Source organism: Salminus brasiliensis, chromosome 5 (assembly GCF_030463535.1).
Source record: "Salminus brasiliensis chromosome 5, fSalBra1.hap2, whole genome shotgun sequence".
NCBI lineage: Eukaryota > Metazoa > Chordata > Actinopteri > Characiformes > Bryconidae > Salminus > Salminus brasiliensis.
In genome coordinates this window covers 14,094,877-14,118,215 of record NC_132882.1, presented here as the reverse complement: position 1 = coordinate 14,118,215, position 23,339 = coordinate 14,094,877, and the positions used below count along the sequence as shown (strand labels likewise).

The 23,339-nt window shown below is 40.9% G+C and overlaps 2 protein-coding genes across 3 annotated transcripts; both read right to left on the bottom strand.

Moving 5' to 3' along the window:
- Positions 1-472: 472 nt before the first annotated feature.
- On the bottom strand, positions 473-10,747 carry slc45a4b (solute carrier family 45 member 4b). 2 transcript variants are annotated; one of them, XM_072679489.1, is made up of 9 exons: positions 10,697-10,747; positions 9,607-9,647; positions 8,447-9,101; positions 6,440-6,628; positions 5,486-5,665; positions 4,137-5,242; positions 3,950-4,049; positions 2,318-2,529; positions 473-2,168 (listed from the first exon to the last, which is right to left on the bottom strand). In XM_072679489.1, exons 3-9 carry the CDS (start codon positions 8,703-8,705, stop codon positions 1,845-1,847), a joined length of 2,370 nt encoding a protein of 789 aa, XP_072535590.1. In that variant the 5' UTR covers positions 8,706-9,101; positions 9,607-9,647; positions 10,697-10,747; the 3' UTR covers positions 473-1,844. The 2 variants fall into 2 exon arrangements, with proteins under 2 accessions (XP_072535590.1, XP_072535592.1); XM_072679491.1 differs by having other exon boundaries at positions 10,702-10,725.
- A 3,154-nt stretch (positions 10,748-13,901) lies between these two features.
- On the bottom strand, positions 13,902-15,723 carry gpr20 (G protein-coupled receptor 20). The gene is made up of 2 exons (XM_072679157.1): positions 15,719-15,723; positions 13,902-15,000 (listed from the first exon to the last, which is right to left on the bottom strand). The coding sequence occupies exons 1-2, from the start codon at positions 15,721-15,723 to the stop codon at positions 13,902-13,904; spliced, it is 1,104 nt and encodes a 367-aa protein (XP_072535258.1).
- Positions 15,724-23,339: the final 7,616 nt, after the last annotated feature.

The following is a 23,339-nucleotide window of genomic DNA, read 5'->3' as shown; positions in this document are numbered from 1 at the left end:
ACCAGGTGTCAGCAGAATATGCTGGCTCAGATTTGGTGTTCGTGTGTGTTTCTTCTTGTGGGGATAGAAGAATGATGGTCTACCCTTTTTTTTCAAGTGTTTAATATAATAATAATAATATAATAATAATAGTTTATAAAAAGGAATAATACAAGCTAATATTTACTACCTCTCTAATATCAGCATTTAAAAAGGGCAAGTGTCACTTATGAAAAAGCATCTATGAAAAGCTTTTACAAACAGGTTTAAGGCCAAACGTCTGTCTCAAACTATTGTAAAACTACGTGTCATCAGGCAAAGTATTCAGGCTAATTTTGTGTAAAGGCTTTCAGAGAAACACTGTCTGCTTCCTAAAACAGCAGTTTACAATTCTGAATGTGTAGGGTTCACAAAAACAGCAAAAGCATTTAATTATGTACAAATATATATAGTTAATAGATAATATAGTGCAGATACTATTTTTCACGTTTAATTCAGTTTTTAAAATGTCGTCCATGATTCGTTTTCTGGTGTTAGTAGTGCATGGGAAGAGAAAAAAAAGAGACATGTAGTCTTACTGGTTATCATAAAACTTTCTTTTGTATCCAAATTGTACAAATGATCCAAAATAAAACACCTGAAACTGTAAAAACAGCCCATTTGGTCCAACACTACCAAAAGTCACAGCAGTACCACGCACAGCATTCCTTTACAAAACAATGCTGTAAATTCCAGTAAATTAAAACATTTTCCTCTGTACAGTTAGTGATTAAAAAAACATCAAAATCAAGTGCAGCTGGTAAGATCTTCCGAGGACCTTAAAATTATTTATATTAAATAAAAATAAAAACACCACTTTGTATGCCACAGTAATACTGTTATGGTTCCTATCAATGTTAAAAGTCAGACAGCTCAGCTCACTGTTGGTGCCGAGGTGACTCCCAAGATTTGATCCAAGACTAACATCTTCTACCTAAACACTACCTTAAACCATTTTATAAAACATCAACACAAAACGGTGTGAGATCATCAGCTGCTAAAAATACCATTAACTGTAGCTGCACAGAGTTCTTCTGAGGATGGATGAATCTCAGGACAGAGGAAAAAACAATTAGCTATGATTATTAAGGCCTCTGAGGTTTCCTCTGACTTCCACCTAAGACCACTCTTAAGGCGTATACCACAAGCAATTACTTCATTTAAGCAACTGTTTACAACTTGTGGTACTCAAGTCTACACAGAAACAAAGCTTATATATGATTATAAAGTTTGTTGCATGCTTTTTTTGGCATTGTACATAATTAAGACTTTCATTAAGAGACGTAAGCATGTCATGCTTAGCTGCAGCAGCTCAAACGTGTTCCCCTGAGTGCTCCTTTTTCAAGCACTAACGGTAATCCAGCATAGTGAAAGGACAAATCAATGTGCAAACATCACAGTAAAGTAAGATGGCACGGTTTAAAATAAGTGGAATTGTGATAAGTGCAGTAATGTAAACCGGGTAGAACCTGCACTTGAGACTTTCAAACGATGTGGTTTATCCTGTAGAAAAGGGAACTGTTGTACCATTCATTCAAAATAAATACTCGTATAGAAAAATGTCAAAATCAACATCTGACTTAAAATCCCTTTTCTCGCTTTACATACACTGCCAGTCATACACTGAAATCACCAAGCTGAGCTTCAAGCAAGGCTGTTGGGACTCCCAGGACCTCCTCTGGTAGTAAAACAACTACTACTCATAGGCAGTGCCGCCTGAGAGCTAAAGCTCACTCTGTAGTACACTTAATTTTCTAAATCCACACAGTAAAAGTGTGAACTGTAGGATTCATATGTCTGCAGTACATCTGTAAACACCCTTAACTCTAACATTTCACTGCACTTTTAGTGCGACCTGGATCCATTTCTTTCAACCCATCCAACGGTTCACACTGGGCTTGTTTGTCTTCATCTTCTTCATCCTCATCCTCAAGGGTGTCAGGATAAATGACAAGGAAGGCAGCCGTGAGGAAGCCAAGGAAGGATCCTCCTGAAGCCACCATCGGGATGACCCGGACGGTGCCTACAGCTTCCACAACTGCGCCAAGAGCCGAAGCCACCAAAATCTGAGAAATATAGACCTGGCAGGACAGGATGGCACAGTCGATCCCAAAGCCTCGGCGAGAGTTACCAGGACTGTGGCGAATGTACTGTAACAGCACAAGACAGGAGATGATTTCAGCTTATTTTTTAATGTACAGTTTGTTTCTATTTTAACAACACCATATAGTAACTTATGGGTCATCTGGTTAGGATAATGAATGTAAACCTTAATAATAATCAATTTGCTGAATCTTACCTCTTTGATCTCATGATACTGCCCCAGCAGAGCATACGGACAGTATGATATACTCATTGAGATGATGCCCATGGTGCTTATCAATATCATGGCAACATAGACATTGGGGAAGATGGCCATTACGCCTGTGCCCATAGCAAAGCCCAGAGTTCCCAGCATGTAGATGATCTTAATGCTCAGGTCGTAGTTGTCGAGGTATTTCTGAAGCACAGCTTTAAAAAGACAAACACATGTTTGCTATGTTATTTATTATGAATAAAATGTGTGAATTTTACAAATTCATTTATTAGTACTTTAATTGGAAAACAAATATGAGTGGAGTCTGGAACTAGACTTTACGGACAAAAGTATTGGGACACCTGGTTTCTTCTAAAATATAGATATAAACAAAAACAAACAAACGCTAGAGTAACTGTCTCTACTGTCCAGAGAAGGCTTTATACTAGATTTGAGTATTGCAGTTAGGGTTTGATTGCATTCAACATTATTACGTTAGTGAGGTCAGGCTGTTGGGTGATCACCATCCCACCTCATCCCAAAAGCATTGTATGTCTCTTAAGTATGTTTCTTAACATGACAACACGAGAACAACATCATAGGCAAAGGTGGCAAAAACGTTCTTTGTAATGCCATAAAAACGCCTTTTAGCTGTCTCCCTTTTCCAGCAATTCAACACAGCACATTAACAGAATGCTTAATGAGCTGAACTGGGTTTGTTAGATCACAGGGACACTAAAATATGCAGTGCTGGGTGTCCCCAGGAGCATGAATAGGATACTTTGCCCAACCTTTCAATTAATGTTTCTTTAAAGAACTTTTTTTCCCCCATAAATTAAAGAATTAAAAAAAAAATAGAACAAGCTGTGGAGTAATATAACAAGCTGACTATACTACATCCTATAAATGGTATATTTGATTTGGGGAAAAAGTATTTTTAATTAAAAGAGGCACTTAAAATGGAATACAGAGCCATGTGTCAAAACTATTTTTGTCTCATTTAGCTCACTGTGCAACATATATACAGAAAACTGCAAATGCAAATTTAAAGCATGCAAATTGGCAACAGCAGATAAGGGTCCAATTAAAGCCACAAGAGACAAGCTTGTGGAGTATTAAGTTTGCAACAATCCAAAAACATTTGACTGAACTGCTAATGAAGCATCTAAACCAGTGCATACAAGAGATACTTGTACTTCCATTACTCGAGGTGGAAACACATGCCTTTCATTTCTATTGTATGCTATCTGCAGTTGTACTAGCGTTCACTATTGTCTATTATTGCTGATAATGCTTTGTTAACAGGGGTCATTACTTTAAGTTCTGAATGCAGTTTCTTTTTTAGAGTGCTCCACAAACTGAACTCCAAGACAACACATAGAAGATACCTCACATTTTAAACAACATTGATCTATCCCACTTGCCCCCAAACATTTTTTTTTTTTTTTACACAATAATGTTCACAAACACTGTTGTCATTTCTGTGCCACTGCAGGGTCCTACAGTAAAAGCTTGAGTCAAGAGCAGCAAAATATGTCAAACCCTACACTAGAATTCTAGAAAATTCAGAGCAAGGGTTGTAACTTAGTTGTTCCCTTTTGTGGCTTTAATATAGGCAAAGGAAGTAAAACATACCTGAGCAGATGGCAGCAGTGACAGCATAGATAACTAGCCCCCAGCAACCCATCTGCACTCCCTTATGGTAGTTCTGAAGAGCGGTCGAGTTTGCAGCAGCCTATGTGGAAAATGAAAGAGTCACTTTTGTTGTCTAGAGTTGTTACAACACACATTTGTGAAGACCTAGAAGCAGAGCTCCACTTACCGTTGGATCTCCTTCATAGATGACCTGTCCCATGAAGTCAGTGTAGAAAACAGCCTGAGCGATGATGGAGAACCAGGTGAGGAGATGGCATATGCACAGCCTCCAGAGCTGCGGAGGCATCTTTAGCATGGACAGCCACAGCAGCTTTACAGTCGTACCACTTCCTCCTTCCTCACTCTCTTCATCTTCCTCATCAGGTCCAGATGATGCGCTACCGCTCTGCTGTAGCTTGCGCCGTTCCTGTCGCCTCACTAACGCATCAATGTCATTCAGGCTTCGTGATGACTTCATTGGGTGTGCATTATTGCCACGGCGAAGAGGTCGTAGGAAGCCCACACGGCTGTGGTAAGAGAAAGTAAAGGAAGGTTGCCGATAGAAGGAGGGGTGTCGGCAACGTACAGTTGTGCTGAAGTGGGGCTGACGCCCACCCACTTTGTTCTGGTGGTTCGCAGCACCCACTGTGACAGCTGCTGGGTGGCTGGCACCAGCATAGTCTCCATTCATGGCTTTGGAAGTTGCAAAGAGGCATTCTTCTTTACAAGGAGATACATGATGGACTGAGGGATTGCAGCACTGACTAGTGTGGCAGGTGCTGTTATGGCAATGATCAAACAGCCTCATTCCCATTTCAGTCTTGAAGGCCTGGGATAAAGTTGGTTGCATGTCACTGAAAAAATGATTATCAAGATCCAGGGCTAAGTCTGGGTCAAGTTCAATGGTAGTGTCTGGTACAGCAAGAATGGAGTCACTTTTACTCCGTACATTAAGGAATTCCATTTGAATATGTCGCTCAGATTGATTGTCTTCAAAAGTTTCAAAAGCTTCCTCATCAATAAGGTCCAGCTGAGGCATTGGGCGAGGGCGAGGAAGGGTTCCGTTAAGCTGAACAGACGATAAGCTGTCTGCATCCTCTGCCTCGAGTGCCTCTTGCTGGTGGGGGTTGTATGGACGCTCCTTAATGCTAAAAAGGTGAAGGGTCACAGAAATCACAAAAATGATGGCTGCGAAGAAAAAGAGAACTTGCTCTTGCGCCTTGAAGGCACGACCCAAAAGAGTGTTTGTCCAGTCCAAACCTCCAAGCATGTAGCCCACAGCTCCTCCTAACCCTGTACATCAAATTCAAAAGTAATAAAATAGGTGAGAATCAGCATAAGCTGTTATTTAGGTCTTTATGCAAATAATATAACTTGATGTTCCACAACATATGCCCCACACTTAAGGTGTCCCACTGAACAGTGCATGTGAGAATAAAGAGTATAGACACTCACATTTATTTAGTAGTATTTAAGTAACTAAATAGCCACCTATTCTAAAAAGGAATACAAGAAAAAATACTTCATGCACATCACCTGCTGAGAAGGCATGAACATTAAGAGCCATGTCCTGCTCTTCCGTATCAGCCACATCCAGCAGGTAGGCTCTAATTGGTCCCTCTGACGCATCAGCACAAAAGTCCAATACCACTACCCCCAGCACGGTGAGAACTATTCCAATGGGCTGGTTACCAGGCACATCCCCTACAGCAAGGCCTAACACACAAATGCAAACACAGGAAAGTCAGTGTAAAAAAATAAATAAAACTGTTTGTTATAATACTGAACAAAATAAAGTTCACCTGACTTGTGACTACACCATAAGTGGCAGTTAAACAATAACAGAAAGAGTTTAACAGGACACTGAACATGTGAATGAATAAAAGAACAAGGAAAATATTTCATATTTCAAAATCAGTTTCCTGTTGCGTACAACAATTGCAATTGTTACACTATATGGCCAAATATATTGGGACACCTGCTTATTCATTGTTTCTTGTGAAATCAAGGTCACTATATAAAAAAAAAGTGTATCCTTCTTTTATTGGAGTAAGGCTTTCTACTAGATTTCAGAGCATTGCTGTGAGGAGCTGTTGCATTCAGCAACAAGAGAGTCTGTGAGGTCAGGGTGTTGTCTTATTACCACCTCACCCCACCCAAACTGGATGGAGGACAGTCATTCCAGGGAACACAATTCCACTGATTCACAGCACAATGCTGGGGGGCTTTATTAGGCAGCATGGTGTTAATAGGTTAATTTTTAATCTGCTCTAGACAGTCCTAGTCTATTAGCAATAATTCTCTACAGGGACTAGGCAAGTGGTGTGTGTGTGTGAGCATATTTGTAGGTCAGTGTCAGCAATAGGTGTTAAATTGCTGAAGTAGCCGAATACAATCATTAAAGGTAGCATCCACAAACATTTGGACATATAGTGCACCTCCTACCAAAATTAGGTAAAGGTTAGCAGAAAATGTCAAAGAGAACCTTACCCACTAGAGATCCATTGAGAAACAGTGCCACGCCCATCAACACTCCTACACAGAGAGCCAGAATGAAGGGCCTTCTCCGACCCCATTTGAGGGTACAGCGGTCACTCGCTGAGCCAATTAGAGGGGTGAGGATTAACCCCAAAATAGGGCTAAGGAACCATGTAAGACTGTAGTACTGCTCTGGAAGACCTGGAAAGACAAATATGGGACTTAACACATCTGCAGTTTTAGGCATTACTTTTTACATCTAGGATTTTCAAACAGGCCTTTTATAGTTTATGAAACTTTGGACCAATATCACATAGCAGCATGAGTATTTAATGCTACACGTCTACATTGGGTGTGCCGCTCAGGGTCAGTGGAACATATCTTGATCTGTTTGAACATGCCCACTCTTCCTGAACCTGCCTTTTACAACACTGTAACTATCACTCAAGGGCCTCAGAGTTTGTTCATGAAGTAACAGCTTCTGATGCTTTAACTACTTATCAAATTCCGTAGTTACTTTTACCACTGCAATAAAGAGCAACAGAGGAGATAGATGATCCAGGAGGCATTTCATAATATATATCTCTGTAATTGCAAGTCACAATAGGTTCTGCTTTTTTAACAGGTTTGAATCCTGCTTTCAGCAGCAGGTAGCTGTGCTATTGTGTAGGCCTGAAGCCATTAAGCTTTCACTTGCACATCCCTACCCACTGTGAAGATGAATACATACTTTAACAAAGCAGACAGACTTTTTTTACCTCGAGTCAAAGAGAACTACATGAGTACCGGCAGATCTCTCATCCTTTTGGCATACATAAATAAAAAAAGCACATGTGCTCAATAAGAAGCATACAGAGGTGGTGCTTAGTGTGGAAAGCAGGTTAGGCAGAAGCCAGTCAGTCAACCAATCTGAAACATCCTCTTTGCATTCACATTACTTTAATATGCTTTAAAATGTGACACATCTCTGATTTTTTTCAGGGCTGTGTGGACATGTTAAATCTGATCTTTTTAAATTTCAAAATTGAGTAACTTTGGCTATGTTAAGACTGCCGGCCCAAATCAGATTTTTAGCATATTTTGATAGTCTGGAATGACTCAGTCTAGATGCTTCAGCCCCTCCTATTGGATTTCAAAGTTTCTTTTGTATAACTTAGAATGAGACAGACAACAACCATGTCAAGTCCAGAGCATAGAGAGATAGATTGGTTAACATTACAAAACAGATAGAGCTCACTTACATTATGTGTAAATGTGCTCAGTCAAGTCTGATCTGAGTCATAAACCAGAATTGATTAATAGGGCTTGTAATGTGATATTTCATCATTAGTTTAATCATGAGTTACAAACTGAATTTGCAATCTCCTGGGAGCACTTTAGCCAGGTGTGAAACAGCAAAAGTGCAATTTTCCAGTATAAAAAGGCAGGTGTTGGACAAATCACTTATCTAGGTGGAGCATGTGTGCAAAAATGACTGATGAAAGGCAAAAATGCATTTTGATTTCAGGTTGACTTTAAATCAAAAGATACTCTAACTTGAGAAACATCATGATGGACCTTAAGTTATTATCTTGGAGTAGGCCTACTCATTCTTGGTGGGTCTAAATAACGATATGCATATTTCTTTACATAGTTACTTTTCACTCATTTGTATTAATTCAAGAGGCTCACTGGAGTTGCGCTCATTGGAAATGCAGGGAAAACAGAGGGAGAGAAATGTGCAGACTCACACATTCTCTTCATTCCAGCCAAGCTCAGTAACATTCATTGTTACCCGGCACTAAATACAAACATCACTAGGAATGGCCTCTGTCATACACTATTACAAAGAGGTACTGCAGCATGACTCTTTCCATGTGTTTACCCCAAGTCCCAATTCCATTTTAGGCATCCCTCCATCACACAGTATTCTGTGATACTGAACAAAATCCAACATTTAAAGAAAAAAACCCTCAAAAAACTTAAATACTGATACCATTTAGTTTATTCTATCCTGTTGATACAATAATGTCCACCTACCTATCTGCAGCAGCACTGGTGTGACCAAGGCTGTTTCCATGGCATAGCAGAACTCACGACCAAACATGACAGCTCCATGCATAACCCACAGGCGCTTTGGGATGTGGTCCACAGAACCCTCGCTGGCCGACTCCTCGGAAACTGCCACCTCCTTGTCTTCGCTCGTCCTGCTGCTCGGACCCTTAGCGGGCACCACCGCCATGTCCAGCACTCGTACAGCCTCTGAATCTGCGTTCTTGGGTGCCATTTCCACCTGCATAAAGGCAGCTGCGGTGGGGGAAGGGGGACTTCAACTAATCCAGGGATGGGGCTCTACTTAGATGCCCAAAGGACAAGTCCTACTTCTTTCTTTCTCTCTCTCTTTCTCTGCTTAAATCATCCACAGGATCTCTGACAATCCACAAGCACTCCACCACAGTTTCAGCTAATAATACTCTAACCAGTATTTGAACCAGTATATGTCGCTCCATATATATATGTTTTAAGGAGTGGTTTACCGCCTGCTGTGGTCACTACAAATCCATACATGGCCCTGTTTGGGCAAGTCATAAGTCATGTTTTCCCTGAGAGTGAAAAGGGATGAGGGGAGGAGAAGAGGGAAGTCAGCACAGGTAGACGATTCTCTGTGCATCCCCATTGAGTGATCTGTTAAGATCTAGATGTGAGAGAAAGTGAAAGAACAATCATTATAAAATACAAATCAATACATTTTTTTTTTTTACCAAAATGATCAGATATAAACTTTTAACTGGTGACATTCTCATTTGAACATTCTCAGGTCTCCTGCACAACATAAATGCTGCATGTAATGTACAGTAGGGTCATACAATTGCATAAGAAACATCGAGTTGTGAAAGAGACAATGTGATTTATGCTCAAGAAACAATAAAGATTCCAAGACTGCAATTATGTGGCATGCCGAAGGTCACTTAGGGAAGAGCTGGTATTGCATCAGGACCCCATGTAATGACAGTCAATCTGAGGTGACCTAGAGCACTTTCTACAAGAGCAGGCCTCTAAAAATTAAGTTCTAATTTTTTTAGAATTTCCACTACCACACGTACTACACATGCACCTTATGATCCATACAGCCACACATCCACACCTATTCTTCCTCTCTCTCTCTCATTAGTCTGCACTAATAGAGAAAAAACACTTACATGGATCTGCCAATCCCTCTTCATTCATCTGAAGCCAAAAACTGTGAAAAGAGAAATCCACTGAGGCTTGATCCACACATTTCTCTAGAGAATATAAAGCTAGTGTATTTACTGAAAAGGGATGAGGTTTTTTTTTTTATATGCTCAGGTAAACATGTGACATGCCGGATGACTGTCCTTAAGCCCAGATAGTCATGCTTCATAAATCACTGCTTTGCTCTTGCTTCACTAACCTATGCTAAAGGCTTGCCCAAGCGTGGTGCACCTGCTGAGCCTTTATTTCCATTAAACTTTGCCTTACTGTAGTCATGTAGTCAGTGGGGCTGACACACGTTTTAAGTGAGTAATAAGACAGAAAGGGGCCTCTTAAACACTCATTTCTAGAAACAGTCACGTTAAAATATGACAAGCAGTTAAATAAGATAAATATTAGTTGGAAGCAAGAAGCTAGCCAGCTATGGAGTCAAGGATGCTGGAGCAGTGCAGTGTTAACACAGCGAGCTACAAGCTAGAGCAAGAGCAGGACACCATAACTGCTCAAATATGTAGCTAGCTAGCTAGTCTATAAACATTATTTTGGTCTAGTCTACGTGGCCTAAACATTATTTAGCTTCACAGTTGCCAGACGAAGTCACGAACAGCTGTGATGCTGCAGGAGAGGCTAGCTGGAGCTGCGGAGGTTAGCTACGTTAGCTAGCTAGCTGGCTGGCTACAGTCCGAGACACAGGGCATATCAGGCTGCTGTTGAACTTGTCAGATATATCAAATCTCTGCCAAATAGCTTAGCTAACTAAGTTACAAAGTATATAGCTAGCTAGCTAGTGCTGGCTAAGTTACTAAACATCGCAAGCTAGCCTGCTAACTGTTAGCCAGCTATGATAGCTAGCTATACGCGAGCAGTCTGGGTGAGAGTAGCTACCGTTTCCCAGGGGCTGCTAGCTAGTGCTCGCCAAACAAGAGGTCAAACCTACGCTCCTCACTCTGGTAGCAGGTTTTTTTGCTACATACGTGTTCGAGTACGATTAGAGACATCATATATTCTAAAAGATATTTAAAGACACTTTAATTTTAGTGGTATAAATCGCCCTACCTCACCCGTCAGTCAGAGACTAGTTCTCCCACAGCTGCTCCAGAAGGTGCGGGCTCTCTATTGTGTGATGACGCGGGTTGCCAGTTACTCCACTCGCCAGAATCCCCGCCTCCATCCAGACTCCACTATCACTATCAGCCACATGGTTCATAGGGAAGATAAGGAGGCCCATTGACAGGGTTAAAAGATACTTCAGGGCACTTTAATACCATAAAGTAATGGTGCAATTCACAATCTAATGTAATCAGCCAGTACCTGAGCTCACTGATTCTTTTAGGTTTTCATGCACAGCATTTGGCTGACTCTCTTCTCCAGAGCCACTTCCATTTGATCCGTAGAGTTGGGCAAATGCAGGTGCTTCAAATGGTTCTTTGAGTGACGTCATCAAAGAACCACTTTTGGTTCCATAACCAGAGCCATGTTTAAGTGAAGTGATGTTTAAGATCTTTCAAAAGGTTCATCGCACGTCTCTATTACAAGAATGGTTCTTTAGGAAGTATTGCCCAAGGAGTCTTATTGGTGTAGACGGGTGGGCTTACCCTGCCACTTATCAAACCCTGGTCTGCCGCATGGAAGGCAGTGTTGTTACCCACTTTGCGGCTTTGTGGCTGAATGAACGTAATCAAGGCCACTCAGCAATGTTCCATGATCTTATGTAAGCCTTTCCTGGAAAAGTAGAAGCTGTCACTGCAGCAAAGAGGGACAAACCCCTTACTGATACCACTGATTTCAGAAGAAGCACTGGATGAGCAGGTGTCTGCTAACACCTGCTATGGACATACACTGTAAAGTGTAGATTCATTAAACTGTTTGTTTATTGAAAAGTGAACACCATTTTAAACCAACATTGTGTTTTTTTGTGCATTTTTACCTTAAAATAGAAAAACAGCTTCATAAACATGCTAATGCTCCACTGACCTGTACTAGGGAGAATAATGGCGCTGTCAATGCTACTCCAGGCTCAGTATGCCACTAACTGCACTGTGTTGCATCGGTGAAGCGGACAGGGTGTTTTCGAGAACTGTGTAATCATTAGAGTAAAATCCTATAATATTACTGTGCTATCTCAGTCCACATGCTTCTATCACTTTCAGTGACAGTTCTGTATCTCACAGCTTGTCCAGAAATGCATGTGAAAGTGACCTTTTTCAGGAGTGGCATGTATTCCTCGTTTGGACTGTAGGGGGAGCCCAGGAGCAGGGAATACCAATTCTTGTAAAAGATAGCTTTACCATTTGTAAATTCATTTATTATTTTGAGTTGGAAGAAATACAATTAACAACAACACTGAACATGTTTTGTAAACAAACCATATCATATGTATTTTAATAAACAGATCTCAGAAGTGGAAGGGGTCTTCTGAGGATAAGTGCTAAGTCGGTGCTGGAGATAACCCATTTCCTGATTGGTGCTGAGTTGTCACTGACTGTGAATAATGCTTTCTTTCTAACCTAGTTTTCTGGCAGGTGACAAATTAAAGGAAAAAAAAAAAGAATAAATGAGAGGAGGAACATAATGAGTGCAGATGCTACCAGACAGGTGTACTGCACGATTTATGGCACAGATGGTAGGAGCTTCAGTCACAAAGACAGCTCAACTGGCTAGCATTTCAATAGGAACAGTGACTAAAGTGACATCTGAGTTGAGATATATCTAATTCAGATCTGACAGAATCCTGGAGATGCTGCATCTCAAATTAGTTGTTTATTTGATGATTAGATCCTAAAACCAAAGGCTGTCAAGTATTTCAGCTAAATACTAACATTATCACATTCAATTACTCTACTGAACAAAAGTCTGGGAAGCCTACATATGGTTAAATATCTCCAGAAATATGATTTCCAGTCATAAGAAATTTGGCAGGGATCAAGACTGTCTGAATGCCCAGAAGTTTCCACAGACACCAGTCCTTATAGTAGTGCTCTTCTCCAATAGTGCTCTTCTCTTGTCCTAATCACAGAGCGAGAGGGCGCAATGAATGGTTTCATTAAAATGAAAATGACGAAATTCAATCTCAGAAAACACATTCCCTTTACACCTGTGTTAAATGTGGACAAGATCCGGCCCTAACCAACCCCGAATGTGGTTTGGGGAAAGAAATGCATGTTGATGCCAGAAGTAAATAGATTCCATAGATTCCATTCCATGGCACATTGAAGCCGTTCATGGTGGGTCAACACTAATAAGACTCTTTTTTAATCCTTTAAATTATTGCTTAAAGCATGACTTAAAACATACTGCCTGCAAACCTAAAAAATCCACTCTACTGAAATCTTGGCAGCTGTGTTAGGCATACAATTAGGGATGTCCCGATCATGTCATTTTGCCAGCAGCAGAGTCTCAGCCGGTTAGTATAAATAACACAGCCAAACATATCTATTTGTTGTTTGTTGACTACTAATGTAATAACAACTGGTTTCTAGAGGGAAAATGTGCTGTGATTTGGGTTTCTATAGTGTGGGTATATTATCATTAGTAATATACACACACTATAGAAGCGGGCACCACCGCTTGGTTGTGGATATGCTCCTCAGTGCTAGTTTAAAAACAAAGAAAGGCGTGAGGTCCACCCGCCTGGAAATACAGAGTGTTTCAGTGATGGTTTTATAAGGTTTTTAGATATTATGGTCTGTCTTTTATGTTCTGCTGTAAAATACTGCAGACACACTGCAGACTCTAAACTCTTTTATTTACCTACTGAAAACGTCCTTACTCCTGCAGTAATATCTGTTAAAGGCACCTTGAGGACACCAGGACACCAGTGCTCTGAACTATAGTTAACCGGATTCACATTAAAATAGCCAATACCCGATCCATTATAATATGCCTGGATCAGCCCCGATACAGCCCTACCTACAGTACAATAGGCAGGTGTCTATTGGAATAAAACAGTAAGCATTGACTGAAGCTATTTTGGCATTGTTTACATAATCCTCAAACTACTGAAAATCTATTCTGTTTCAAATCCAAGTCATGTCTACTTCACATCATAAATTAAAGGTTAATAATATTAAACTCTTTCCCATATATCTGTAGCCAGGTATGTACAACACAATAAACCTAGAGACCTAAAATGACTTTGTTCTTACAGTCATTTGTAAGAACAACTGACATAACTATTTGTCCAAACATTTCAGTCCAGCAGATGGCCTCTGATATGGGCATTGCATAAAGGTAGTAAAAACCCAGTCCATGCTGCACAGCCTCATCCTGGGAGGCCTCCATGTTGAGGAGAATTCATGTTGGTCATTATCATGCTGTTAGCGATGGCAAAAACAGTGCCGGAGCCTTTGGAGCTTTTCTGCATGCTGATGATCTCCCCACTGGTCTGCTCCGCCTCTGCCTTTCGGAAGAACCTCTTCATAGTAGACTGGAAGTTGGTGGTGACGAAGCAGTAGACCACAGGATCCAGGCAGCTGTTCAGACTGCTGAGGGTGACGGTAACATGGTACATGATCACATGGTGTGGCAGGTCTGGGTGGAAGTAGACCAGGACTTGTCGAACGTGAAAGGGTGTGAAACAGATGGTGAAGATGACCAGAACAGTTGTGAGAAGCTGCACGGCTTTCATTCGTCTGTCTCTGCTCTGCTGCATCAGACCTGGACTGGACAGCGCACACATGATCCTGACCGTGAACACCACAATGATCACCAAGGGCAGGAAGAACTCAAACACGCTCAGAGCGAAGAGCTTGGACACACAGCAGGCCGAGTGCTTAAAGGCCGTGGTGAGGAAAGAGTATGTGACAATGATGGCAAAGAGCCAGATGCACACGCACACCACCTTAGCTACATTGGGGTTGCGCCATTTCCGGGAGGCCTCCACCTGAACGATGGCCAGGTAGCGGTCCACGCAGATGCTGGTGAGGAAGAGGATGCTGCAGTACATGTTGACGAAGTAGCTGAAAATATGCACGTAGGAGCAGTTAAGGCACTTGCCCCCACTGTAATACAGTATGATGCGGGTTGGGAGGGACAAGTTAACGAGCAGATCCGTGACTGCCAGGTTAATGGTATAAATAACCGACGTGGTCTTGGGTTTTGTACGGAAACAGAAAACGTACAAGGCCAGGCTGTTGAGAGCCATCCCCACCATAAAGATCAGGGTGTTGATGACCACCAGGGCTATCCACAGGCTATAGAAGTCATTATAGAGTCCCTCATCCAAGTGTGCCAGTCTGTGCAGGTATGGTTCACGGAACGGTGGAGAACTATTAGTGGTGACTGGTGGAGTCAGTGTCGATGTGATGTTTATAGACAATGACCCCTCAGCTCTGGTCATGTCCATGGTTCTGGAATTGTGCCTGAAACAAGAGAAGAAAACATGATCATGGTATCACTCCTAAATTTTTAGGTTACTGGATAACTGCTAGGCCAATGGCTGACCACATGATTTGCTACAGTAAAAAAAATATATTTCTGAATATTTGGGATAAAGCTGGAATTGTAAAACATTTGTTTTTTGTATAAAGATCATGCGCATGAGTTCTTTATGTGATTTCTTGCCATTTCACTGCCATGTGTACTGTGGACCCTGGGATTCCTAAAATTCCTTATCCTCTGGGGCCACCATCCCCAAAGTAGTGGTCATCACATTGTAATGACCCAACATTTCCTTGATTGGGTTTTACTTTGTCCGTCTGTTGAGTACTGCTGTTGCAGATTTCTTTTGGTTATGAACTGTCTAAAGCGGGCCTATCCCGAAGTTGAGGGCTTTGCAGAGCGGGGGTTTTCAAACTGTGAGGCGCAAGGAACTGTCCATAAAGAATCCGTAAAGATTACTAGATGTTTCATTTTTAAACACTCCACAGAAAAATGAATCTATCCCGTCGGTCCTTAGCAATGCATTTTTCACCCATTAGAGGCAACATGTCTTACATTCTCCAGCTCTGAAAAATAGGCTGGTGGTTAGCTACATTTCAAACTAAGGCTAACAGTGAAGATAGTGAGGTTAAAGCGTGGCCAAACCAGTCTCTATGTGTTTCAGCCAGTGAATCTACAAGCGAGGTCATCCATTCTGACCCCATCGATGCCGAGCACAGGGCTAATTCCAGAGAAAGCTAGTTGCTAATTCCTAGTGTAATAAAACTGTAAAATTAACTGTAAAAAGGCAATTATACACTAAGCATCTGACATTTAGAGATAAGGAGTTATTGCTGGCTACTCAGAAATTGAAAATGATCAGCCAAACCAAAGTGACGACCTTTGATTCAACCCTGCTGACATAGTTTTGCTGGTCATTCAATTCAATTGAAGAGTTTATTGTCATATACACAGCAGAAACAAGCAGTTACAACAAAATTCTTACTTTGCAGTTCATCCATTTACTGACACACTCTTATAAATATCAATATAAAAGAGAAATAGAATATATATATATATATATATATATATATATATATATATATATATATATATATATATATATATATATATATATATATATACACCTTAAGTAAGGAAAGGTAAAGAGTACAATACAGTATGTGCAAGTTGTTCAAGGCATCCCAGCATCTGGTGTACTTATACATTTACTTGACTCTGCGAAGCAATGTTTTCTGCACTCCCCTAAGTTACAGAAAAAGCAAGTACCACTCACGTTTATTGACAGTCTTATAGACGGTTTACGACTAGCCGTGTCTGGTAATTACCACAGGTTTCTATGCTAAATTGCACTGCAATAGTTTTAGCTTGTCAAGAGTGTCTTCTCAATGATTTTCACAGTAAAGGTTTAAAAACATGGAAGGTGGCGCAGATCCAAAAAAATACATAAATAAATAAACCCTGTTCTTTGTGGGAGATGCAATTGCTGATGTTCTCATGATGTAATCAATCTTTTATGATATTACCTGTATAGCCTGGTAGAATGCCACAAGTACACTGAAGTGTAGGATGTCTATGATCCCAATGCTGCTTTGAGAAACAGTGCTTTGAAAAAGTTTCTCAGCAGTTATTTCTCAGCAGTGGTGAATTCAGTGCATTAAACATCCACACACAACATCCAACTATTCAGTTGTTAACTACGCATATTGTTAGTTATGCCTAATGCATATTACATACAATTAAGAGACAATGGCTGGAAATCAGTTCTGTTTAATTTGGATTTGTTTATAATGGTATTGTTTGACTAAAATTCATTCTGAATGTGTTTATTCTAAAGTACATGAGCAGTACTCAGAGCATCCTCAGATTAATACATAAAGCTTTAAGCGTGCACTATTATTGTGGGATGTTAGGTTTGTATTGTATATGGCAAGTGAGCAAATAATGATCATGTTTCATTTCTGACTCATTCAGTATAAAGCATCTAATGGTTTCAGGGCAAACGCAAGAGCAGTTTAATGCAATATTGATCTTCCAGTCAGTTAAATTACTGTCACATTCATAATAGAGTGTTAAAAAGCTACAGGCTCCTAAAATGAATGTATAATTTATGCATGAATGGAGGCATTTGTCCAAAAAGAAGCTGGCTGTATTGTGATATTGGCTGAGAATTAGGGAGGACAAAAGTTTGTTTAGAGGACTTTAAAGACTCATGAGAAGCAGTTTCCTTCCCACTGTTACACCAGTCGAAATATACCTCTCACAATGCTTCCCTGCAGTGACTGGAGTCATGGCCGTGTGTATCTGTGTGTTGTCAGCTATTTATTTACTTTGGCTACCATTTCACTTCCAACTTAATTGAAAGGATACAAAGATCCCAAAGTTTATTTACTTGGCAAAAATGATCAACAAGGCCTGGAGATGGGAAACGAACTTCTGAGAAATGCTTCCAAAAGAAGTGAGTAATTCCAAAAAGGGGGTGGGGGGAGAAAACACACAAACCCTCTGGCATCACACTGAAAAGCAACGCTCTCTTAAGAATCACCTGGCGTTCGCTTCTGAACCATCGACAGTATTCAGACGATGCTAAAGATACTTCACAGATTTTGTCCTACAGACGTTTCCCTCTTACACACTTTCACAAACCACAAACACTGAATCAGCGGCCACACACACACACGAGCCCCAGCCAAGAGAGTTAGAAAACAGAGAGGCCAATCAGTTTGTGAGAGAGGTTGTGACCTCATTAGACCTTGCAAGCCTACGTTCAGCTGATTGTGTTGTGTAACCTGACTCACCGTCCTCTGAGAGACTCCTGAGAGGGGTCATACTCGGAGAGCAACAGAAAAACTAATATATCTGTGTACTCGCTGTGATCTGGCTCCAAAAGCCAGAGATGCTCTAATGCTCTCCAAATAAATAACTCCCTGTGTGACTCCATCAGCGCTTTGATGCAGACAGGATGTCTCTAGCACAGTGTTGAATTCTAGCAGTGGCAGTGTGTTCCTGCTTGAGCGTGGTGCAAAAACAGGCTGGTCTTACCAAAGAATATTTATACCGCAGTGAGTTACGCAATACGTTTGAACGTATCCAGGCACCATTTCTAATTAGTGGATAGATTCAGCCAAATTACACAGAAACAGGACTTCAATTGTACACAATGAGTTTGTACAACCTCCTTAGAAAAGCACCGCCAGCCGAATGGGATGCTCTGAAGTAGGCTGAAGTCACCATGCCCAGATCACCAGGGCTAGTAGGCTAAAAACCTCCCAGAATTGGGCTGTGGATCAGTAGAACTGCCTTCTCTGGAGTGATGGAGCTATATCCAATTATTCTGGGAAGAGCAGAAGTGCCAAAACCAATCATCCAATATCAATGCTTGACCTCAACAATGCTCTTGTGGCAGAATGCAACCAAACCCTCACAGGAATGTACATCTAGTGCAAACTTGGACAAACAGAGGTTATTATTACAGCAAAGAAGGGGTCAACTCCCTGTCAATATCCTTCACTTCCTTCATTTGAAGATTGCTTCTTGTCAGACATGGGCATAATTGTGTGGCTGTCATGTCGTGTGAGTGTTGAGTGTTGCAGACGCATCTAACTGGTCCAAACTCGCTTAGACTGAAACCCTCCATTTAAATAAACGTTTAACATTCATCTGGTTTTGTTGTGCTAGTACTGATGTATGGCAGATTCACTCACCTGTGCATTGAGAAGACTGTGGGGTTGAACGAAAAGATTTGGTGATAGTCTGTATCTTGTGTAAAATGGCTCAAAGTAGGTGAACACACTTCCAGGTCATGGAGTCGAGGCCTTCTTTATGATAACCAATGTCTTAACAGGTCCATTTTAAGAACGTGCAGCCGCTCCACTATTCCGTAAACACAGAGAAATGGCCGTCACAGCCTCACTAGTTGAACATCTAGAGGAACCCCCTACCTCTGTCTTTCTCGCCCCTCTGAGCCTGCTGCTCTGCCCCCAGACAAAAGGCAGTCACTCTGTCATTTCTCTCCCATCTCTGCAGCCTTTCCTCCTCCCACCCTCAAAAAACACAGTAACAGGAAGTGCAACTGCCCTTAGACCCCTTATAACTCAGAAAGGCACTAGTGAGTGAGATGATGCTGCAAGACTCAGCATTTCCCCATTGCTCTCAGCTTTCTTTAGTCATGCTTAATGCAGCAGCTGGACAGATGCAGTGTCAACAGGATCACAACAATTCGCACCTGCATGCTGCAATCTAAATATTGAAGTGAAATAGTACAATCAAAACAAAACCATCCAATTACACTTAAATACTGTACATCCTAATTACATGCACACAGAATACAACGCAGTCTGAGGTGTTGTATATGTCTGTAGGACAATCTACTATATGTGTATGTATTTTCTTAACCAAGGACACTGAATTTTATCCACTGAGTTACTAATGTACAAGGCTTTTTGCTGTAACTGAAAAATGTACTGTCATCTGGAGGTGTCAAAGCTTTATAATCACAGCGATTTGGACCAAAAGCACAGGATACATTAATTCTAATGGATGGCTCAGAATGTTTTCCACATATCCTGACAGGAAACTAATCTGTCTCCATCTGCCAAGACTCCATCCTGATATTTCCCAAAACCTCTGGAATAGTGCTGAATTTGAATGTGTGCTTGAACAAAAAATCTAATTGGGAGGTAATTGGTTATGATAAAATTCAGTTAACTGTCACAAATTTAGGCATGAAATAACCCAATTCAGTCAAATTACAAGACATTTATCAGACTCCAAGAACTACCTTTTCATAAATTTGACGGCTTTCTATTTAAAATAATACTGATCTGGTAGCTGAACAGAAAGATTATGTTTTATTCTTTCCACACAAGGTAGGTAAACAAACCGTGCCATTGACTTTTAGAATGGTAGTCTGCCTTTTTAGAAATTCCAGGTTTAGGCCTGGAATCTGCGGCTTTAACAAAGCAATACGGATAAAATGTGATATTTTATTGACTACATCACTTAAATCTTTTAGTTCAAAACTGCTGACAAAGAGCTTAGACAAGCATGAATCCCATTCTGGTCTGGAGCAGGTTGACCAGCATGCTAGTGTGTAAAATAACACATGCTGGTTTGCCTGGTGCTGGTAGACTAGCATGTCAGTGTCCAAAACACAACATGTGCTGGTTTATGCTGGTTTGGAGCTGGTTGACCTGTATACCATTGTTCACAACTCAACATTCACTGGTTTATGCTCACCTAGTGCTGGAATGATGCTAGGGAATAAGCAGGAGAATATACGTCTTGCTAAGCCCTCTCAGATAAAAAACCTACATCTCTCTTTCCCATCATCATGTTTGATGATACAGTTGTGAGACACTTTAGGCTGGCAGTTGAGAACTCTTTCAGCCTAGGACTAGATTTAATCTGTGTTTGAACAAAGTGGCCTCAGGTATGGACATTCAGTTCCTGAAAATGACAAGCACTTCTCTTCAGCCAACACGTGACTGCTGCACCTGAGCTTGAGAAAATGCCATTTTCGCTCCGACTCATCTTAACCCCAAACGTGCAGTCCCTGGGCTTTGTTCTGAGAGCTAAGCCATTGTTTGCTTCTAGGAAGGACAGGATCAGGCCTGATGTAGCCCAGTTAAAGCTTTCTTACTTCAAACGACATTAAACACTATGTCACTGTGACAAAGCACAGAAGATCTTGGTACATCTCTCCCCAGAATAATGCTCTGGTAGTGGTCTAAAGCCATAGCCTACCAGCACATATGGATGTAGAAGCGTGTTTCCCACATTGTGATATAAAGAACACAGAGTACCGTTTTCATATGGAAATCTGACATATGACAATATATAGATTTCATATAGATAACATATTAGAATATATGGAATTCTCTTATATACATTTGTCTCATTTGAAAATCCATGGGGGAAAAGATAGATTCTCTTCATCTACAATGGCATCTGTCAAGGGGTAGGATATATTAGGCAGCAAGATTCACTTTTTGAAGGTAAGATGTTAACAGCAGGAAAATTCCCAGCATGCAGTGGTCAGAAAGTGATCCAAGAAAGGATAACCGGTGAACTGGCGAAAGGATCATGGGCACCTAAGGCTCATTGATGCGATCCTTGGAGGCCTCACCTCACAATCTACAGGACTTAAATGATCTGCTGCTTACGTCTTAGTGCCAGATACCACAGGACGCCTTCAGAGGCCTTGTAGAGACCATACCTCGAAAGCTCAGATCTGGGGGACCTACACAGTGTTAGGCAGGTGGTGTAAATGTTATGGCTGATTGGTGCATGCCAAACTTTTTTTTAAATTGAACATTTTCAGATATGTGACATATTTCAGACTTGTATCAACATCTACAAACAGATGTGCAACACATATACTTTACAATATATGATAGAAAACTTGTCACAGTTGTGCAAATACCTTACGTCTCCAAAAAAGCTACATTACAGAAGTAAAATAAATAAATAAATAAAAATGTAATTTTCAATGGAAGTCAAAATTCACACAGTGTAAAGAACAACTGCCAGATTTACACCACATCAAAAAGTGAAGAATGAGAGATGTCTTTTTTGCTATTATGCCCATGATAATATGATGCCTATATTATGTATGTATGTCCAATATGTAGGTTTATACATTTTTAAAATATGCCCAATTTTTTGTGATATGTGCATATATGGCCATCTCCAAACAAAACATTCTACAACATGGTGAAGGAAGAGGGACTGAACAGTGTCGGCTGAATGCAGGTTTTGTAGTCACCTGCCTTGGAGATGTTCTGTGTAGTTTGGTAGTGTCACAATCAAGTCAGGGGACGTTTACTTATTGAGCTTTTTTCCATTATAGACTTCATCCATAGAGAACTCAACAGAACTGTGTGTTATTTATGCATCTATCTGAATCATTGTTCTGTTGATAGATAGGATAGCGTTCCCCCTCTCACCCCGCCACCCAAATACCCACTAACTTCCTTCTAATGCAGTGGCATGAAAAACTACCACACCACACTCGGCTGACCTCAAGGTACCAGTTTCAGAGCGGAAAATTACTCCATCTCCTTGAGCCACTTTAGTAAAGTGAATATCCCCAGCTCTGCTTTTCATCAGCGCTGTGCAGTTAAAGGCCCATCTCTGGCAGGTGAGACAGCATCCTGAGCAGACCCTCACCCTAAAGCCTGCGAATAAACAGACTGAAAGAAATGGGGGGGGGGGAAAGGGAAGTGACCATGAACTAGCCACTTCCATTTGCACCCATTCTCATGACTAGTACAGCCTGATGGAGTCTAGACTCACCTGCAGCTTTTTTATAGACACCGATAGTTAGAGAACGCCACATTACAATCGGGGCTCCTTTTATTCACTCTGAGTGCGGGGATAGGGCACAACCCAATGACACACTCAGCTCTGAACAGGAAAGGATAAAAGCTTGAGAGAGTGCTTCAGGATGTTTAGAAGAGCTTCTAAGGGAAGGGCTATAAAAGTTCACTACAAGGTGACGTTCGTTTTGAGATGAATGTGCTTTTTCTTACTTTTATTTGTCAGACAGATATGATGTTAGCAGCTTACACCATGGTTTTCTTCACTGTTAAAGGGCCCTGATCATGAAAAGCTGAATCTCCTACTAAGTAAAACAGAAATATTGTAAAAGCAGTCCAAACATACTATTTACTCCTCAACCCATTCAATCTATATATTAAATCTAAGCTGAACATACAGCTTGTTTTCAAATGACAGTTTCTCATAACCAGCTCATTTACATATGCCCACCCTTTCACACAGCAGGTCTCAGGAGACACAATACAGTACAGCCAATCAGAACAGAGCTTATTATCTTAAGTCTTTCTTAAAGAGACAGTTACAAAGGTCTTTTTAATTCAAAGTCGTTCGGGCATTGTATGCGGACAATCTACAAGAGACATGTAGGATATGGTCCATTTACCACATCTGCTTATCAACGTGCCTCAGGGTCAGTGAGAAATGCTCATTTTTACAGCACATTCTTTAAAGGGTTCAGAGAATGAATTTATTGATTATTTGAAGTTGTTATTTAATGCATAAACTGTGTGTGAGACTTCGGTCGGGGTGAAAAATGCTAAAGGTGCATTGTTACAAGCCTATTTACAACCATGTTATTTTGCTTCAGAATGAAACACGCTGGTATTCTTTTCACAAAGGGCTGCTTATACTGGCCCGTTCACGACACATTATAACACAGTTCTAACACTCCAACACAAAAAGTCATTATTCCTGAGTCTAACTGGATAGTGTTGCTTTCCTGTTAACTGTAAGCTGCTAACAGCGTTTCCTTGCATTAGCT